The sequence below is a fragment of the Musca autumnalis genome, unplaced genomic scaffold (genome assembly GCF_047663935.1).
Source record: "Musca autumnalis isolate F117 unplaced genomic scaffold, ASM4766393v1 scaffold_3, whole genome shotgun sequence".
Classification (NCBI taxonomy): domain Eukaryota; kingdom Metazoa; phylum Arthropoda; class Insecta; order Diptera; family Muscidae; genus Musca; species Musca autumnalis.
Window position 1 is genome coordinate 2,082,260 of NW_027411866.1, and position 18,246 is coordinate 2,100,505.

Consider the following 18,246-nt stretch of genomic DNA (forward strand, 5'->3'; position numbering starts at 1 on the left):
GAAATATTTCCATTAAATATGTTTTGTATAATTCTGTAATAAGGCTTATCATTTATTTGTCATTTGGCGGGAATTTGTTTTCTTTAAAGAAGCACACACACACAAAGAAAATATTTCCCTTAAAAATAAAAACAACAAAAATCACATGGGTACATAAGAGGCTGTAAGTGGCACGGGCATTTGCATTCAAAAAACTAAAACGACTAGTGAAGCACTAACGTTTCGCCAATAGAGGTGGCTGCAGCAGAGATAATCAGCGTAAATTCAATATGACATTTTCAAATCGATCAATTATCAATTCTAAATGGAAAGTGACGAAAATGTTTATCATATTGAGAATGCTGTTGGTATTTGGTATATTAACCCTATTTTATTTGCGTTTTTTATTGGTGGACACTGCGGATCATTTGGAAGAACAAGAAAATTGTAAGAATTTGGTGAAAACTATTATTTGCAAAACGTAATTTGGAAAACTAATTTATATGTATTTTTAAATACTACAGCATGGATTCAAAACTCTTATAAACGAAAAATCTTATCGGTGGATTATTGGCCTCATGAAACGGAGATTGGTAATTGTACTCCTCCTGCTATCTTGGAATTTCCATCGGATGGTTTGAGTCGAGACCAGAGACTTCATGGCTGGATAATTTTACACATTTTGTTGATTTTTTATGGTTTTTGGTTCTTGGCGGCAGTTTGTGATGATTATATGGTTCCAAGTATTGAACAGATTTGTGCGAGTAAGTTTGAAAACATATTTATAATTCGATATAGCAAAATTAAACTCCTGTTTCTCTAAGACGAATCCAAACCAAAATCGTTTGAATATGTTTTGAAAAAATATATGTAAATATTTGATTCATTTGATTTCGAATCGTCTTAGAAAAACAGGCCATAAATGTTTCTAAACTTAAATAGATTTAAACATTTTATAAGACTACACATTAATAAGCGACATACCGGGCTAAAAATATTATTTTCATAACCCATGCCTTGACAGGAGTGGACAGTTTCACTTGCCTTTCAATTTTGTTTGAATTTCAAAGTGTTTTTCAGAACTGAGCCCTAGGCATATCTGATCATAAATTACTTATTCATCTCTACTTTCTATCCCTTCCCCAATAGATTTCAAAATTGACGAAGATGTAATTGGTGCTACAGTCATGGCAGCTGCTGTATCCAGCCCAGAATTGTTTATGAATTTTGTTGGTACCTTTATAACGAAAGGAGATATTGGCGTGAGTGCCATTGTCGGCTCTGCTGTATTTAATATATTGGCAGTGCCTGCATGTTGTGGCCTATTTGCGCTAAGCTATCTTAAATTGGATTGGTGGCCAATAACACGTGATTGTTTGGTATATCTCGCTGCAGTCTTAACACTGCTTGGCATTTTAAGAGATGGCAAAGTTATGTGGTATGAAGCAATAGGACTTATAGTAGCCTATTTTGTTTATATGTTGGGTAAGTTTTTTAACTGTTTAAGATCCGTCAGATCAGACCAGTATAGTGAAATGCAATAATCGGTTTTTCGATTATACGGTTTTCGTGAAAAACTTAAAACTCGATTTTCGGTTAGTCGATTATTTGAGAGTGTACTTAAAGTCGACTTTCGATTATTCGTTAACCGCCGAAAAAAAGTACGGTCCATTGCGCGGTTTTAGCACACCCAATAGTCAACTACGACTAATAATGGTCCACGATTAATAGTCGACAACGAATAATAATGGAATATGACTGATGCTCGACTACGAATAATGTGGTCTGTTCCAGGACGTGCAAGAAGCTACTATTTTTTACTACGATAAAATTTTTTCCTTTATGTTATCGCAAAAAATAGTAAAAATTAGTAAGTTCTTCCAGTTCTGGAACAGACCAATAGTTGACCCCGTCTTTCGAAAGTCGATTAAGAATAATCGATTATCCGGTTTTCGCACAGTCAATAGTCGACTACGACTTTTAGAAATTTTACGGCTAATAATCGATTAACCGAAATCGATTTTACGTATCCCTAGACCAGTAGTCTATGTTGGTCCATGCAGCAGATAAAATTTGTCAGATGATATTTGTGCCGGTTTCGTTTTTAGTTAGCTTACATATAAAGTATAATCTCGATAATCCGGCCAGCCTATGTTTTGACGGTGTCCGAATTATCGAATTGACCGGATTACCGAACAACAAAGAAATAAAAAATATTTTTTATGACTAGATCACTCGTGGGAGGTGCATAATAATATATTTTTAATTGCAATTGCTAAAAACGGACACCTAAATGAAATAAAGAAGTAAAAAATTCTGTAAGTGGAAAAAATAGTGATGTCCGAATTATCGAGACTATCCTGTATATTTATGCTTTTAGTAGCGGGATTCTGTAACTCATTTTTGCGGTTATCGATAATTGTCGGTAATATTAAAATGCTTATAATTTCGATAATTAACGAAATATTTCGGTAAGTTAACAATGAATAAAAAGTAGTCGCTAGCATCTACCGACACAAACAGTGATGTCAACTTTTCTTAATGTTTTTAGTCATAATCATGCGATTTAATTTTATCGATTTTTGTCGGTAACAGCAAAAATGAGTTACACACCACTACAGAGCTTAAACAGAATCCCCTATATTTTTCGCTTAACATTGATTTAATATTAATATTTGTTTTCACTTTCTGTTGTTGTTATTGCTTATAGTGATGTATCACAATCAGAAGATATCCAAAACAGCCAAGAGGCTTTTAAAAAAATGTGGATATCACACATTCCATTATCAAGAAGTTACGGAATTTACACCACTACTGATGAAAAATGATTCTAAATTTAGTCTTGCCACAGAGGCATATATATCTTTGGAAAGGGGTCTGCATTCGTCACACATGATGTTGTATTTGGAACAGCAAGAAAAAGAAGGTAAGAGCTGTAATGAAATTATGTAGTTTCTGCAACTATAAAATATAATCATTTTTTAATCTATATTTATAGAAAATATCAGATCTCCCTGGTCTTCTGATGGGTATTCGAAGGTGGAGTATATCTTCCGTTGGCCCATTACTATACTTTTGTGGCTAACAGTGCCAAATTGCCGAAAACGACACTCTCTCAAATATTTAACCTTTTTTATGGCGATTTTATGGACCGGCATTATGTCTTATGTGGTGGCATTTGGTATAACAATAATAGGTACGTGCTATAAAAACAATGTATATTGGACTCTAAGAAGTACGACCACAATGAAATCTTATCGTGGCATACACCCCCAAGCCGTTAAACTTTAAGAGATTTAAAATTGCGATTACTAGGTTTAAAATACATATATTTCAATATTTATGATGGCCATAACGAAATGAAATATATACCTATATTGGCTACCCATTAAAATTTTATTGATATTCAAGAGTTTTATGCCCCACATAATTGGTGAGAGCGTTGGGTTAGGCCTTGTATGCAAATGATCTTATCAAAGTGGATGTTTATTTAAAAATATTGAAATGATTGGTCAATTCTTTGACATGGCGCTACAAAGAAGATCATTATTTTCACACCTTTTATGATTGGATTGGGTGATTTGAGAATGCGAACATACATAAGTAGTTACGTATGTATGTGTGCTCATATTTCGATTAAACATACATTTTTGCTCATCTGTTGTTAGTATTTTGTGGTTGTGTTGAACATCGCAATGTTCATTGGCTTAAAAGCTTTAATCGCTATGCAGAAATAAATAACTATTTTTAATTTTATTTTCTTTTTAGGCGATACCTTACTTATACCAGATTCTGTTATGGGCCTGACCATATTGGCTGCTGGCATGAGTATACCAGAAGCAATTTGCAGTATAGTGGTTACACGACAAGGCCAGGCATCGAAAGGCCTCAGTAATTCGCTTGGTTCAAATACATTTGATATTTTACTTTGTTTGGGTCTGCCATGGTTTGTTAAGTCATATTTTTTGCCCGATAACCCAGAAGAAGCTTCATTATCACTAAACGCCGAGGGATTGACATTCACGGGAATAGCATTGCTCACTTCCTTGGTTGCGTTATATGTCATTTTTGTACTTAATAAATTCACATTAAATCGCAAAGTGGGTCTATCCTGTCTGGTGCTCTATTTTCTAATAATGACATTAACTACACTGATGCAGTTGAATGTATTCTTCGACATCAATTTACCCGTGTGTCCGCATTAATTAATTTTAGTTTTTCTTTATTTGTTTTTCAATATTTATATAAGAAAATGAAAATTTTAAGTAATAATAGGTATAAGCAACGGTATATTCAATTAATGCCAACGAAATAACTGTTAATGCGATTTTCGTCAATAATCAATGTTGAAAAATTGATATAAACCAAATGAAAAATTACCATTATCATCTATAAACAATTAAAAGAAATGATAATAGAAATATTATTAAAATTATAAGCCAAAACAATATTATATAACTTTATCAATATGAATGGTTTAGAATTTTATCAAGATCAAATTTTGAATACTTTTTTTTTCAATCGAAAAAGAACTTTGGAGACGAAAAATGTTAACTACAAATACTTGTGCTCAAATATTACAGAGAATGAAAGACATTTATCATGTGCCTTCTTATGAAAATTAAGAGTTAAGAAAATTAAGGAAGTAGTCAGCCGGTCTGCTCAAAGACCAATTTACCATTTGGAAACTCTTAAGATACACCACATTCGACCAGTTTGGCGATGAGTGTGGCAGATTAGATAATTCTGTGGTGATTTTGTAAACTTATTAGTGATATCCCAATTATTTCTCAGTAAAATATTTGAAGAGGCTTGTTTTCCATGTTATTATCTTCATAATTTTACTTTTAAAAAGACACGATAGGATCGTTAACGTGATCGTAAACGGTGGTGAGTGATACTACTTCAGACGTCAATGTAGAATTTATTAGAAACTATAGTTAACGAATAGCTGGTAGGAGTATATACAATTCTTTGAAAAAAAAAACACTTTAGATTTTAGTATAATTATTAGGAGAATCCAACTAACACACACATTGACATGTCGTCTCTTTTTAAGTATGGGGTTAATACCCTTAAGTTGGAATAAACATATTAGAAAAATTCCATTTCTCATTAATTCTGGACTTTTTTGAATGGGATTAATGGGATTGTTGTGAAAATTAGGAGGGAGAATTGTCGGCCAGACTGCTGAAGACCAATTTTCCCTTTTACAAAAACTTGAGATATACCACATGAGCCGAGTTATGAATGATGAATTAGACAGATTATATAATGTGGTGATAATTTTAAACTTATTACTGATATCTCAATTACCATTGCCAATGCTAAGTTGTTTAGTTAAGGCTTTGAGAGAAATTTGTTATTTTATTATTATCACCAAAATGTTATGGTTCATTAGAGACTTCGTAGGAAATGGGATCGTTAACGGTGATGACAGTTTTTCAGAAGTCGAAGATATAGAAATCTGAAATATTCATTCAGATTTTAGCATTATTATTTCCCAGCTAAATTTTTGTAGCCTAAGCGATTCCGGAGTACATGTGTCGTCCATCCAAATTCTTATAATGTATCTTATATACCTGTAGTGGGATTCTGTAACTCATTTTTGCTGACAAAAATCGCTAAAATTAAATCGAAAAATTATTCGATTTAATTTTATGACTAAAAACAAAAGTTGGCGTAACTGTTTGCGTCGGTAGAGACGACTACTTTTTATTCATCGTTAACTTACCGAAAAATTTCATTAATTATCGAAATTATAAGCATTTTAATTTTACCGACAATTATCGATAACAGCACAAATGAGTTACAGAATCCCAATACTGATGAAGTTATAGCTATCGATATGTTGCCTTCTAATCTAAACACTTGCTTTCCAATAAGACCAAAACTTCGTTATGCTTCGTTATGCTGATTGCAAACAAATATATGTTTGGATCCAAACATGGCATGCTCACCCCTGTATTAATATTTTTTCTTTAGTGTTCTAGAGACAATCGTTGATTAAAGACGGTAAAGTGTTGTGTATTTTCTTAAAGAAATTGTGATTTTTAGTAAATTAAATGTTCAATACATTTTATAATTCGGTGACGTAGGGGATGAATGATACCAAGCAACGGTCTTGACCGGCTTTAACATGGCAAAGCCCAGGATTTATCTTGGTACCTCTTTCATCTCAAGTGGACACTGACCTCCCCGTGGTGTCACCTGGGGAACTGCCTTTAACACCCGTTAAAGGTAGTGAGCTAACATGTGCCGCGCGTTCACCCATAAGAACGTTAAAAACTTGGGTTTGGGCGTCGGGTTAGTAACCCTCCCCTAGAAAAAAAAAAACATCCTACTATGAAAAAACGAAAGAAAAGAAAAACAAACCCCTCTAAAGTTGACGAACCCCGCAAACGTTTTAAGGACCATGATCTGCGAATCTGCACCTGGAATGTTCGCACTCTTTATAGAGTAGGTGCAGTCTTCGCATTGGCAGACGTACTTGAAAAGTACAAGGTCGATATTACTACCATACAGGAAATACGATGGATTGGGAAAGGCGTCACAACAACACCTAAAGGTGACGCACTGTATTATAGCTGCCATGAATGAAAGACTTGCTGCAATTCGAATAAAAGCTAAATTCTTAAACATCAGCTTTATTTGCGCTCATGCTCCCACTGAAGAAAAGGACGAACAGACCGAAGATATATTTTACGAGCGCTTAGAAGAAACATATGACCGTTGCCCTGCCCATGACATTATAATCATTCTAGCTGATTTTAAAGCCAAAATTGGAAAGGATAATATCTTTGGCCCAACAGTCGGGAAACATCTGACAATGGTATGAGGCTGATAGACTTTGCAGCTGCAAAAAACATGGTAGTTAGCAGTACCAGATTTAATCATCTCAATCTCGAGGGCACCTTGCTGTCTCCAGATCAAAGAACAAGTAATCAAATTGATCATGTTGTGATAGATGGTAGACATTCATCGAGCGTGTTGGATGTACGATCGTTCCGAGGCGCAAACATTGATTCGGACCACTGCCTTGTTGCAGCATAGGTACGTACCCGTCTAAACGTTGCAAATAAAGCACGAACAGACACAACGCGGAAGTTGGACATCGATAGGCTGCAAACACAACAGATAGCCACAACATATTCCACTCAACTAGCCCAATTGCTTAATGAGAGCACTCCTTGTCCCGATATGTAACATAACAACACAATGAAAAAATATTGCCCACTCCATGCAAACAGCCGCAAAATCCATACTTGGATTCCAGAGACCTCCACAAAGGAATTCATGGTATGACTAGGAGTGTCGTGTTGCTACCGAAGAGAAAAATGCGGCATATAGAGCTACTTTACAATCAGTAGCAAAGCATAGCGCACGAGAGAGATATCGGGAGAAAAGGAGAGAGATATCGGGAGAAAAGGAGACAAGAAAAAGAGAGAAATGGAAAAGCGGGAGTGTGAAAAAATCGAGATGTACAGGAGCCAGAATGAAGTCCGAAAATTCTACCAAAGAGTGAAACATCAAACAGATGGCTTTGGTACATCCTCCTGTAGAGACCAGCAAGGTAATCTGGTAACAGATACATATAGCGTGCTCAGGATATGGAAGGAACATTTCTCCAATCTGCTGGTATCCAATAGTAACGAAGACGATGATACCACAGATCCAATCCCAGAAGATGGTATAGAATGTATACCGCCCGGCCAAGATGAGGTGAAAACAGCAATCAACCGGCTGAAGAATAATAAAGCAGCAGGAGCCGACGGCTTACCAGCCGAGCTGTTTAAAACCGAAGGCGACGCGCTGATAAGGTGTATGCATCAGCTAGTTAGCACCATCTGGCAGGAAGAACGCGTACCCGACGATTGGAACCTGAGCATCCTATGTCCCGTCCACAAGAAAGGAGATAAGAATGTATGCTCCTACTATAGGGGCATAAGTCTTCTCCCTATTGCCTATAAGATAGTGTCAAGGATATTGTGCGAATGACTAAAGCCAATGGTCAACGAAATAATTGGACCATACCAATGTGGCTTTAGACCTGGCAAGTCCACCATTGACCAGATTTTTACCCCGCGGCAAATCCTAGAGAAGACCCAAGAGATGCAGATCGACACATTTCACCTTTTTGTCGATTATAAAGCAGCATTCGACAGTCCCCTCCGATTAAAGGTATTCCACGCAATGTCTGAATTTGGTATCCCCGCAAAGCTCATCCGGCTTTGTAAGATGACTTTAACTGATACTAGGTCCTCAGTTAAAATTGGAAAGAACCTCTCCGAAGAATTTTGTACCAAAAGAAGTTTCAGACAAGGAGACAGCCTTTCGTGTGACCTATTCAACATTTTGCTGGAAAAGGTAATACGAGATGCAAATGTCAAAAGAAATGACACAATTTACACCAATAGACATCATGGGACGATCAGTAAAGGAAGTAACTGATACCTTTAGGAAGGTCGAAGCAGAATCTGCGAAAGTGGGTTTGGCGGTAAACGGCGAAAAGACCAAATTGATGGTGTCGATGCGCAAAGCGTCCATAGAGCTCGGACCAACTGTGGAGGTTGGTACTTAAAAAAAGGCATGGTCGAGCCTTTAGCTCCCAAATAAGGACCTAGGGTGGGAAACACAATCACCATTGCAAATTCATTATACCCTACACCACATTGTGGTAAGGGGTATTATATCTTTGGGCATGTCTATGTAACATGGAAAAGGAAAAGAGAGAGTTCCTTTTCGGGGATATACATCGAATCACTTTCTGAGTCGATTTATGCGTGTCCGTCAGTCTGACCGTCTATCCATGTATTTTTGTTCGCAACGTACAGGTCGCATTTATAATCCGATTCAGCAGAACATTGGAGAACTTAATTTTTTTTAGTCATAGAAGGACGCTATTGCTTTTGGTTAAAATCGGTCCAGATTTCGATATAGCTCCCATATATATTCTGGGCCGATATCATGTATTTACTGCACAAAACACGCTATATATGTCCGATTTCGATGAAATTTGGAATGTGTGACTGAATTCGTTCTAGAAAAAAATGTGTCAAATTATGTCAAAATCGGTTCAGATTTGGATACAGCTCCCATATATATTTTAGGTCGATTTTAGGTATTTCATGCACGAAATAATAGTGCCAAATTATATCGAATCCGTCAAGATTTGGATATAACTCCCAAATTATTTTTTATATTCCCATTGGTGTAGGGTATCATATAGTCGGCCAAGCCTTTCCTTGCTTGTTTTGCAAACCGATACGTTTGCAAGATTGACAAAAATAGCGTTTTTGAAAAATAAGGCCTAGTGGAAATACCCCGTCCCCTCCGAAATTCAACAAAATATATTGCCAATTTTCACCAGGGGTCATCCCTATATTTTCTCTGAAATTTTAACTAGTTTCGTAGATATAACATATTTAAAAAAGTAGGCATAGTCGGGCCCTAAATAAGTACATAAGATCGGAGGTTCAACCACCGTTGCCTCGCAAATTAATTTTCTAACCGATACGTTCGTCAGTTTTGCTAAAATCGAGTTTTTAGGGCATGGGGGAGGTTCCCCGCCCCGCTCCGAAATTCAATAAAATCTATAGCCTATTTTCTAGAGTTGTTAATTCTAGTGAACTAGTTCAGTACCATAGTTCGTTTGCGTATGAGTTATTTCATGAAAACAAAGATATAATATAACTCATTCGCTGTTCGTTCATACAAACGACCGGTGTCCACTGAACTATATAGTGAACTAGGTCGTTCAAACGAACTAGATTTTAACAACCACGGGCGTTCCCTGTACATTTTGATTAATTTTGGAACATACAAACATATACACATTGTCTTCTATATATAACATAATTTCGATGATAGGGATGAAAATAGGATTATGTCATCAGATGATGAACATACTGTATCTATGGGCTTTTTCGGTAAGTAGTTGTTAAAGTACCACTTTATCATAAAGTAGAGTTCAATTTTATTTTGCTTGTATAGATTATTCGACAACATGCATACACATGTAAATATTTAGGTATACAATTGGAATAATAGTAATAATAATAGTTTAATAAATTTGTTTTGGTATTAATACCACTTAATATTAACAAAGTAACAACATCAGCCATAACATCATTCTGTACGCCCCTACTAGGCACTCTAATAACATCGTGCATGATAATAAATGTAATTCTATTATTATTTTTATGATTTGTCAAAATGTCAGTGAACACGATTAATTCACAACTGATAACAGGATCACTTCTCGCTTACTCTTTATTTTGGGACATCAGCCAATTTAGTTTATTAGCACAACAATCTATCAAACCCCGTGCCACTGATAATGCAAAGATTTGATAAAAACGATTAAACCTGGAGGAAAGAATGGGTTGGGAAGTCATTGTGAATGTGAACAATCAATTATGCCAAGGACTTCAAACAAATCCCACAATTGTTCAGAACATTACTTTTTTCGCTTCTTTTATTTAAAACATACACAAATTACAAGAGCAAATAGGTATGTACAATGTACATACATATGGGTATATGTACAAACATCTGTATAATCAATTAGCTGAGGATTATTCATGAAATTCATGCAAATAGTTGTGTTGTGGTTAAGAAGAAGATACTAAATTAGTCACCACCATCGATCGATAACCCACCACTAACTAATTAAGATTAATAAATTTAGCATTACCATATTACTCAGTAAATTGATTTCTATTCATGCTGTCGATTCATGGAAATTTTATAAATTATAGAGTTCAGATAAGAAACATACATCTCCTCCTCCACCTCCTTTGAACCAAACAATGCTGGTGGCATCAGAAGATTCTTCGACCATAAATCTTTTTATAAATTTGGTATAGAAATCATCGTTCAGTGGAAATGTTTAAATCAGAATTATTCAAAACAAATGATAAAAACAAAGAAAGCATAAATAGTAATATAAGTAATAAATAAATTTCTTATTATTATCAATTATCGTACGATGTTGGTTAAACAATTCGGTTATGCGACCTAAAATGCTTGGAGAGGTTTTTTTCCTATTTTAATAGTGATTTATAAATGTCATCGTACTTACAAAGCTGTGGAACTTTGCATGAATGACTTGAAACACATTTGATCCTATGGGTTGTCGAAAAAGGCGACAAGTCTATAGGATCGAATCGATTTGCATTCCCAGAGTCTTATGATGTAACCTCACAACTCTCACAAATAAATATGGTGCAATAGTCTGGAACCCTTGTTACACAATACATAGCAACTCCTGGTAGAACAAGAAAAAGTAACAGCAATACCCAGCTGACTGAACTGGGCTGTAATGTTAGTGTCAAATTCCATACGACATTTTTTATATTTTTTTCTATGTTCGATTTATAGTAGGGATATATATTTTTTGAAGAAAAATGTATCCATCAGAAAAGAAACTATTTCCCATAAAGACTTCTTCATATAAATGACATGTAACCTCCTCCAAGTCCGAACGACTTGCCGCACACTAAAACACCGCTTATAGAGACGGTACAACATTTGTTAATATGGTGTGGTATTTTGATAAGTTTGAAAAAGTAAAGCCCAAATAAACATCTGCTTTTTTGATTTCAAAAACAAGAGATTGAAACAGCTTCTCCTTTTTCAATGAATTTCCAGCGACCCCAAACATATTTGCAAGAATTTAGTGTAATGATGTGGAAACATTTAAATTCAATACATAAGCTGTGTTCCTTTACTTACCTGAGGTTACCATTTTACCATTTGTTACCATTTTAACCTGTAAAGCGTTCCTTAACCCCAAAAAGTGGTAAAACTGGTAGCAATTTTTAAGAGAGTGAGCGAGGAGAGAGATTACTTATGCCTTTCTCTTTTACCACAGGCTACCAGACACATTTCTGCAGGTAAAAAATGGCAGAACTGATTTTTCGACTTTTGTTTGACGATTATTTCACAATGAAGAAAAAAATGGACGAAACACAGAAGAAAAAGTCGAACGCTGACAAAACTAAATTAAAAACTGTGAAATAAAAGACGAAAATTGATTTTTTTATGTTTCTTTTTGACATTGCTACTAGATCTACCATTTTTCCGTTCCTTTACTTTTCTGTTAAAAATGTTCATGAGAGAGTAATTTTGAGCAATTTTGACACTTTTCTCTTTTACCACTCTTACCATTAAAAAAGTAAAGGAACAAAGCTATAAATTTCAATAAAATTTGCATCTGTTTATATTGTAAATATTAGTCTGTAAGGATATTTGTAATATCTATAGACTTAATAAAATATGACCTTCGTCCTAATAAGACAACAATTAAATAAAAAATTCATAGCATGAGCCCGGCTGCCCTGGCTGAGCTTTGAACCTGGGTCCTCTCCAACAAACAGGCAATGTTGTCGAGGTATTAGCGTTCTAAGCCACTGCCAATCTATCAAGGTTCCGAACTGGAGGGCATTACAATTCATGAAGGAAAAAATCTTCGATTGTATACATGTGTGTATTGAAGAAAAAGGCTTCAACAATACTTATATCTTTAGCCAATAGCCTTAGATGCTAGTGCTATTTTTTATATAATTTTACTAGCTGACCCGGCCCGCGTTGCTCGCCCGTTTTTGAGGTCCCGGTATAAACATTTACAACTACAACTTTTTTCTACAACGGATTTCTACTACCAACACACCAACAATTGATGTAGACCACAATTACCAATGTCATGTTTACCAATAATAATATCTGAAATTTCACGTTTTGGTCAAAACAGCTCTGGGGGGGAAGTCACCCGAGACCACTTCTTCCCGTTATACTATGAGAATTTGCATTGAAAGCTGTTATTTCGATATTTTGAAGAACTTTGGCTGATTTCCCAATCGATTGTTTTGGAATTTTGGTCAAGTGCCATTTCAAATTATCGGAATTTTACTGCGAAAATTGTGAAGTTGACCGCAATGTCTAACTTATTGAAGCCAGTTTTTATAGCGCTTTTAAAGACACGCGTACTAACATTACGGATATTATCTGCAATTATACATTTTTGAAAAAAAAAATTGTGGACCGCGATATTTCACTTCCGCGATGATCATTCAGGGTCAGGGTAATAATTACCATAGCATTACAAACAATTTTTAAACAATAGGTTGAAAAATACCTTCGATTTCACGTTTTGTTAAAAAAATTTGTGTGGGAGGTACCCTGGTCACTCCATTGACCACTATAAAAAGTAGTTAAAAACCTATTCTCAGACCTACAAACTCCACATACAAAATTTCATCAAATTCGGTCCAGCCGTTTCGGAGGAGTTCAAAGCCGAACACCGTGACAGGAGAATTTTATATATATATAGATTGTAATTTTTTATTATAATAAATTTTTGAAATAAATTTTGTTTTTTTTTCAAAATAGTCTGGCTTAATCCCATTGTTGTTGTTTTAATATTTTAAAACAACTATTTTATTAGTGGAACAATGCCAAATCTTTTCCACTAATAAAATAGTTGTTTTAAAATATTAAAACAACAACAATGGGATTAAGCCAGACTATTTTGAAAAAAAAAAACAAAATTGCAAACGCTATCCCAATAAAAAACGCCACAATGTTTCTATTTGAAATAAATAAATAAAATACTTATGTATATCTATATCTCGACGAGCTGAGTCGATCTGACTATTTATGGCCGTCCTGTACATATAAACCTTGTAATCACGCTACAGGTCGCAATTTTGATCAGATCGTAACCAAATTTTGGGTGTTGATGGGGGCCCCGGAGAGGAAGAAGCCTATTGGTGACGATCGTATAATATTTAGTGGTCGGAATGGGCAAAAAACTTATTTGGAGAAAAATTTAAAGTTTTTAAAGCTTCTATAAGGGCTATACCAAAAGCAAGACCTGACAATGAAAGTAGAAAATATCACCTTTCAAACGATGTAAAGTAGGTTGTCGTAGGTGGTCAAGCAACGAATGTATCGCAATAGTCGCTAATGAAACCCCACTTTTCATTTTTGCGATTTTAATTATAACAAGTAAAAAAGTATCAGTCGGCTTTGCCGACAGGGATATACCCTCAGCCTGTGTACATTGAAACAATTATTTCCCAAAAAACTTATTTATTTATGGGGTTTTAAAAATTTTGGGCGTTTGAACGGACAAAAATGTTGATTAGGATCAAAAGTTTTGCGGAGGAGATACTAAAAGGAATGGATCGACATTGACCATTATGGAAGTGGATCTCCAGCCACTACATATGATGATTATGGGGTTTTTTCACCCTTCGGTGAATACAAGTTGCTAAAACAAAAAGCGATTCGAGAGATGGCCCTAAACTGAACTTTTTGTGTGGGAGGTACCGGAAGGAGTGGACCGATATAGCCCATCTTCGAACTTAAAATATTACAAAAGCCAAAATTGGAACCGAATCGGTTCATCCGTTCGAGAGTTATCGTGCGCTCCAGCCAGCCAGACAGACAGACGGACGGACATTGCTCAATCGACTCCAAATTGTCTGAAACACATTTCGTCCAAACATACTTGGGGTCTAAAACCATTATTTCGATGAGGCACATTTTGCCCGTATGAAAGTGTATATACCCTCGTTAGCATAAATACTTACTTAGTTGGCCCATTACAGAACATTTGTTCCATAGACCGAACTAAGAAAAGATCTCCATTCCTCTCTGTTTTTCTCTTGACTTTTTGGAATACCGCGCCTTTCCATTTCTTCATCCACTTGTGTGCTCCATCGAAGCTTAGGCCTGCCGATTCTGCGTGCACCGCCATGTGGCATGTTTTCATACGCCTTTTTAGCGGGTTCATCATCGCTCATTCTCATGATATGGCCTAGCCAACGCAATCGTTGCATCTCGATACGTTTAACTATATTCATGTCTTTGTATAGCTTATATAGCTCGTGGTTCATACGACGTCGATATTCACCGTCAACGCAAATCGGCCCGTAGATCTTTCGAAGAATTTTCCTCTCAAACATACCAAGCACTGCCTTATCTGCTTGCGCAAGTACCCATGCTTCGGAGCCATACATTAGCACGGGTAGTATCAGCGTTTTGTATAGTGTTATTTTTGTTTGACGAGATGTGGCTTTGTTTTTAAATTGCTTACTTAAACCATAGTAGCATCTGTTGGCCAATACAATTCTTCTTCTTATTTCACAACTGATGTTGTTTGTTGTGTTTATGGCAGTGCCGAGGTAGACGAAGTCTTTAACTACTTCAAAATTGTAGGTACCAACTTCTACGATTGGTCCGAGCTCTATGGACGCTTTGCGCGTCGACACCATCAATTTGGTCTTTTCGCCGTTTACCGCCAGACCCACTTTCGCAGATTCTGCTTCGACCTTCCTAAAGGTATCAGTTACTTCCTTTACTGATCGTCCCATGATGTCTATGTCATCAGCATAGGCAAGTAACATGTGGCTATTGGTGTAAATTGTGCCATTTCTTTTGACATTTGCATCTCGTATTACCTTTTCCAGCAAAATGTTGAATAGGTCACACGAAAGGCTGTCTCCTTGTCTGAAACCTCTTTTGGTACAAAATTCTTCGGAGAGGTTCTTTCCAATTTTAACTGAGGACCTAGTATCAGTTAGAGTCATCTTACAAAGCCGGATGAGCTTTGCGGGAATACCAAATTCAGACATTGCATGGAATACCTTTGATCGGAGGGGACTGTCGAATGCTGCTTTATAATCGACAAAAAGATGAAATGTGTCGATATGCATCTCTTGGGTCTTCTCTAGGATTTGCCGCAGGGTAAATATCTGGTCAATGGTGGACTTGCCAGGTCTAAAGCCACATTGGTATGGTCCAATTATCTCGTTGACCATAGGCTTTATTCGTTCGCACAGTATCCCTGACACTATCTTATAGGCAATAGGGAGTAGACTTATGCCCCTATAGTTGGATCATACAGTCTTATCTCCTTTTTTGTGTACGGGACATAGGATGCTCAGGTTCCAATCGTCGGGTACGCGTTCTTCCTGCCAGATGGTGCTAACTAGCTGATGCATACACCTTATCAGCGCCTCCGGTTTTAAACAGCTCGGCTGGTAAGCCATCGGCTCCTGCTGCTTTATTATTCTTCAGCCGGTTGATTGCTGTTTTTACCTCATCTTGGCCGGGTGGTATACATTCTATACCATCTTCTGGGATTGGATCTGCGGTATCATCGTTTTCGCCACTATTGGATACCAGCAGATTGGAGAAATGTTCCTTCCATATCCTGAGCACGCTATCTGTATCTGTTACCAGATTACCTTGCTGGTCTCTACAGGAGGATGTGCCTGTACCAAAGCCATCTGTTTGATGTTTCACTCTTTGGTAGAATTTTCGGACTTCATTCTGGCTCCTGTACATCTCGATTTTTTCACACTCCCGCTTTTCCATTTCTCTCTTTTTCTTGCGGAAAAGACGTTTCTCTTCTCTCCTTTTCTCCCGATATCTCTCTCGTGCGCTACGCGTTGCTACTGATTGTAAAGTAGCTCTATATGCCGCATTTTTATCTTCGGTAGCAGCACGACACTCCTGGTCATACCATGAATTCCTTTGTGGAGGTCTCTGGAATCCAAGTATGGATTTTGCGGCTGTTTGCATGGAGTGGGCAATATTTTGCCATTGTGTTGTTATGTTATCGGGACAAGGAGTGCTCGCGTTAAGCAATTGGGCTAGTTGAGTGGAATATGCTGTGGCTATCTGTTGTGTTTGCAGCCTATCGATGTCCAACTTCCGCGTTGTGTCTGTTCGTGCTTTATTTGCAACGTTTAGACGGGTACGTACCTTTGCTGCAACAAGATAGTGGTCCGAATCAATGTTTGCGCCTCGGAACGATCGTACATCCAACACGCTGGATGAATGTCTTCCATCTATCACAACATGATCAATTTGATCACTTGTTCTTTGATCTGGGGACAGCCAGGTGCCCTTATGAATATCGAGATGATTAAATCTGGTACTGCTAACTACCATGTTTTTTGCAGCTGCAAAGTCTATCAGCCTCATACCATTGTCAGATGTTTCACTGTGGAGACTGAATTTCCCGACTGTTGAGCCAAAGATATTCTTTTCAATTTTGGCATTGAAATCGCCTAGAATGATTTTAATGTCATGGGCATGGCAACGGTCATATGTTTCTTCTAAGCGCTCGTAAAATATATCTTTGGTCTGTTCGTCCTTTTCTTCAGTGGGGGCATGAGCGCAAATAAAGCTGATGTTGAAGAATTTAGCTTTTATTCGAATTGCAGCAAGTCTTTCATTCACTGGGGTGAAGCTGGATACCAGATGTTTTAGTCTCCGACTAACTACGAATCCGCAACCAAACTCATGCTTTACGTCATGGCAGCTATAATACAGTGCGTCACCTTTAGGTGTTGTTGTGACGCCTTTCCCAATCCATCGTATTTCCTGTATGGCAGTAATATCGGCCTTGTACTTTTCAAGTACGTCTGCCAATGCGAAGACTGCACCTTCTCTATAAAGAGTGCGAACATTCCAGGTGCAGATTCGCAGATCATGGTCCTTAAAACGTTTGCGGGGTTCGTCAACTTCGTTAGCATAAATGCTGAGGGTATAATGACGAATAGCACAGCTTTGGTCGGCGACCTTTTAAAAGTAAAGCATTACTATGAAAGTAGAAAATCACATGTTTACAATGATGCAAAGTAGGTCGGTGTAGGTGGCCAAATAACGGAGCTATCGCAATAATCGGCAATACATCAAATATTCCATTTTTTTTGGAAATCACGCCCCAGGTCGCTATTTTGATCAGATCAGAAATTGGGGATTAATGGGGGGTCCCAGAGAGGAAGAAGCCTATTGAGTTTGGCGATGCTCGGTTAATGGTTTAATCTTTTGCGAATGTCTGGCCTTCTAGTAGGGTACTCCAACGGCAAAGTAGAAAGAAATTATCGCCTTTACATTGATGAAAAGTAGGTTGGCCAAGGTGGTCAAACAAGGGAGATATCACAATAGTCCGTAATATATCCAATTTTCCATCTTTTTTTCGTAATTACGCTACATGTCGCAATTTTTATCTCAGAAAGAAGCATATTGAATTTGGCGATAGTCGGATAATATTCCCTAAAACAAACGTTTAGCAGTGAAGAACTTATGTACAGGGGTAGTGGTGTAGGGTATCACATAGTCGGCCCCGTCCCGACTATAGCCTTTGCTCACTTGTTTTTTTATGTATTCGTTTGACTAATTGAAATTGTTCTGTTAAGACACTGACACGTATTAATTATGAACCATATTTCTAAACTGTACAAACTT

General features: G+C 36.8%; 1 protein-coding gene across 1 annotated transcript; it reads left to right on the forward strand.

Annotated features, from left to right (window-relative positions):
- Positions 1 to 159: 159 nt before the first annotated feature.
- Positions 160 to 4,442, forward strand: LOC141397466 (sodium/potassium/calcium exchanger 5-like). Its single transcript, XM_073973705.1, has 6 exons — positions 160 to 426; positions 504 to 743; positions 1,129 to 1,464; positions 2,690 to 2,905; positions 2,978 to 3,175; positions 3,748 to 4,442. The coding sequence occupies exons 1-6, from the start codon at positions 270 to 272 to the stop codon at positions 4,182 to 4,184; spliced, it is 1,584 nt and encodes a 527-aa protein (XP_073829806.1). The 5' UTR covers positions 160 to 269; the 3' UTR covers positions 4,185 to 4,442.
- The last annotated feature ends 13,804 nt before the right edge of the window (positions 4,443 to 18,246 follow it).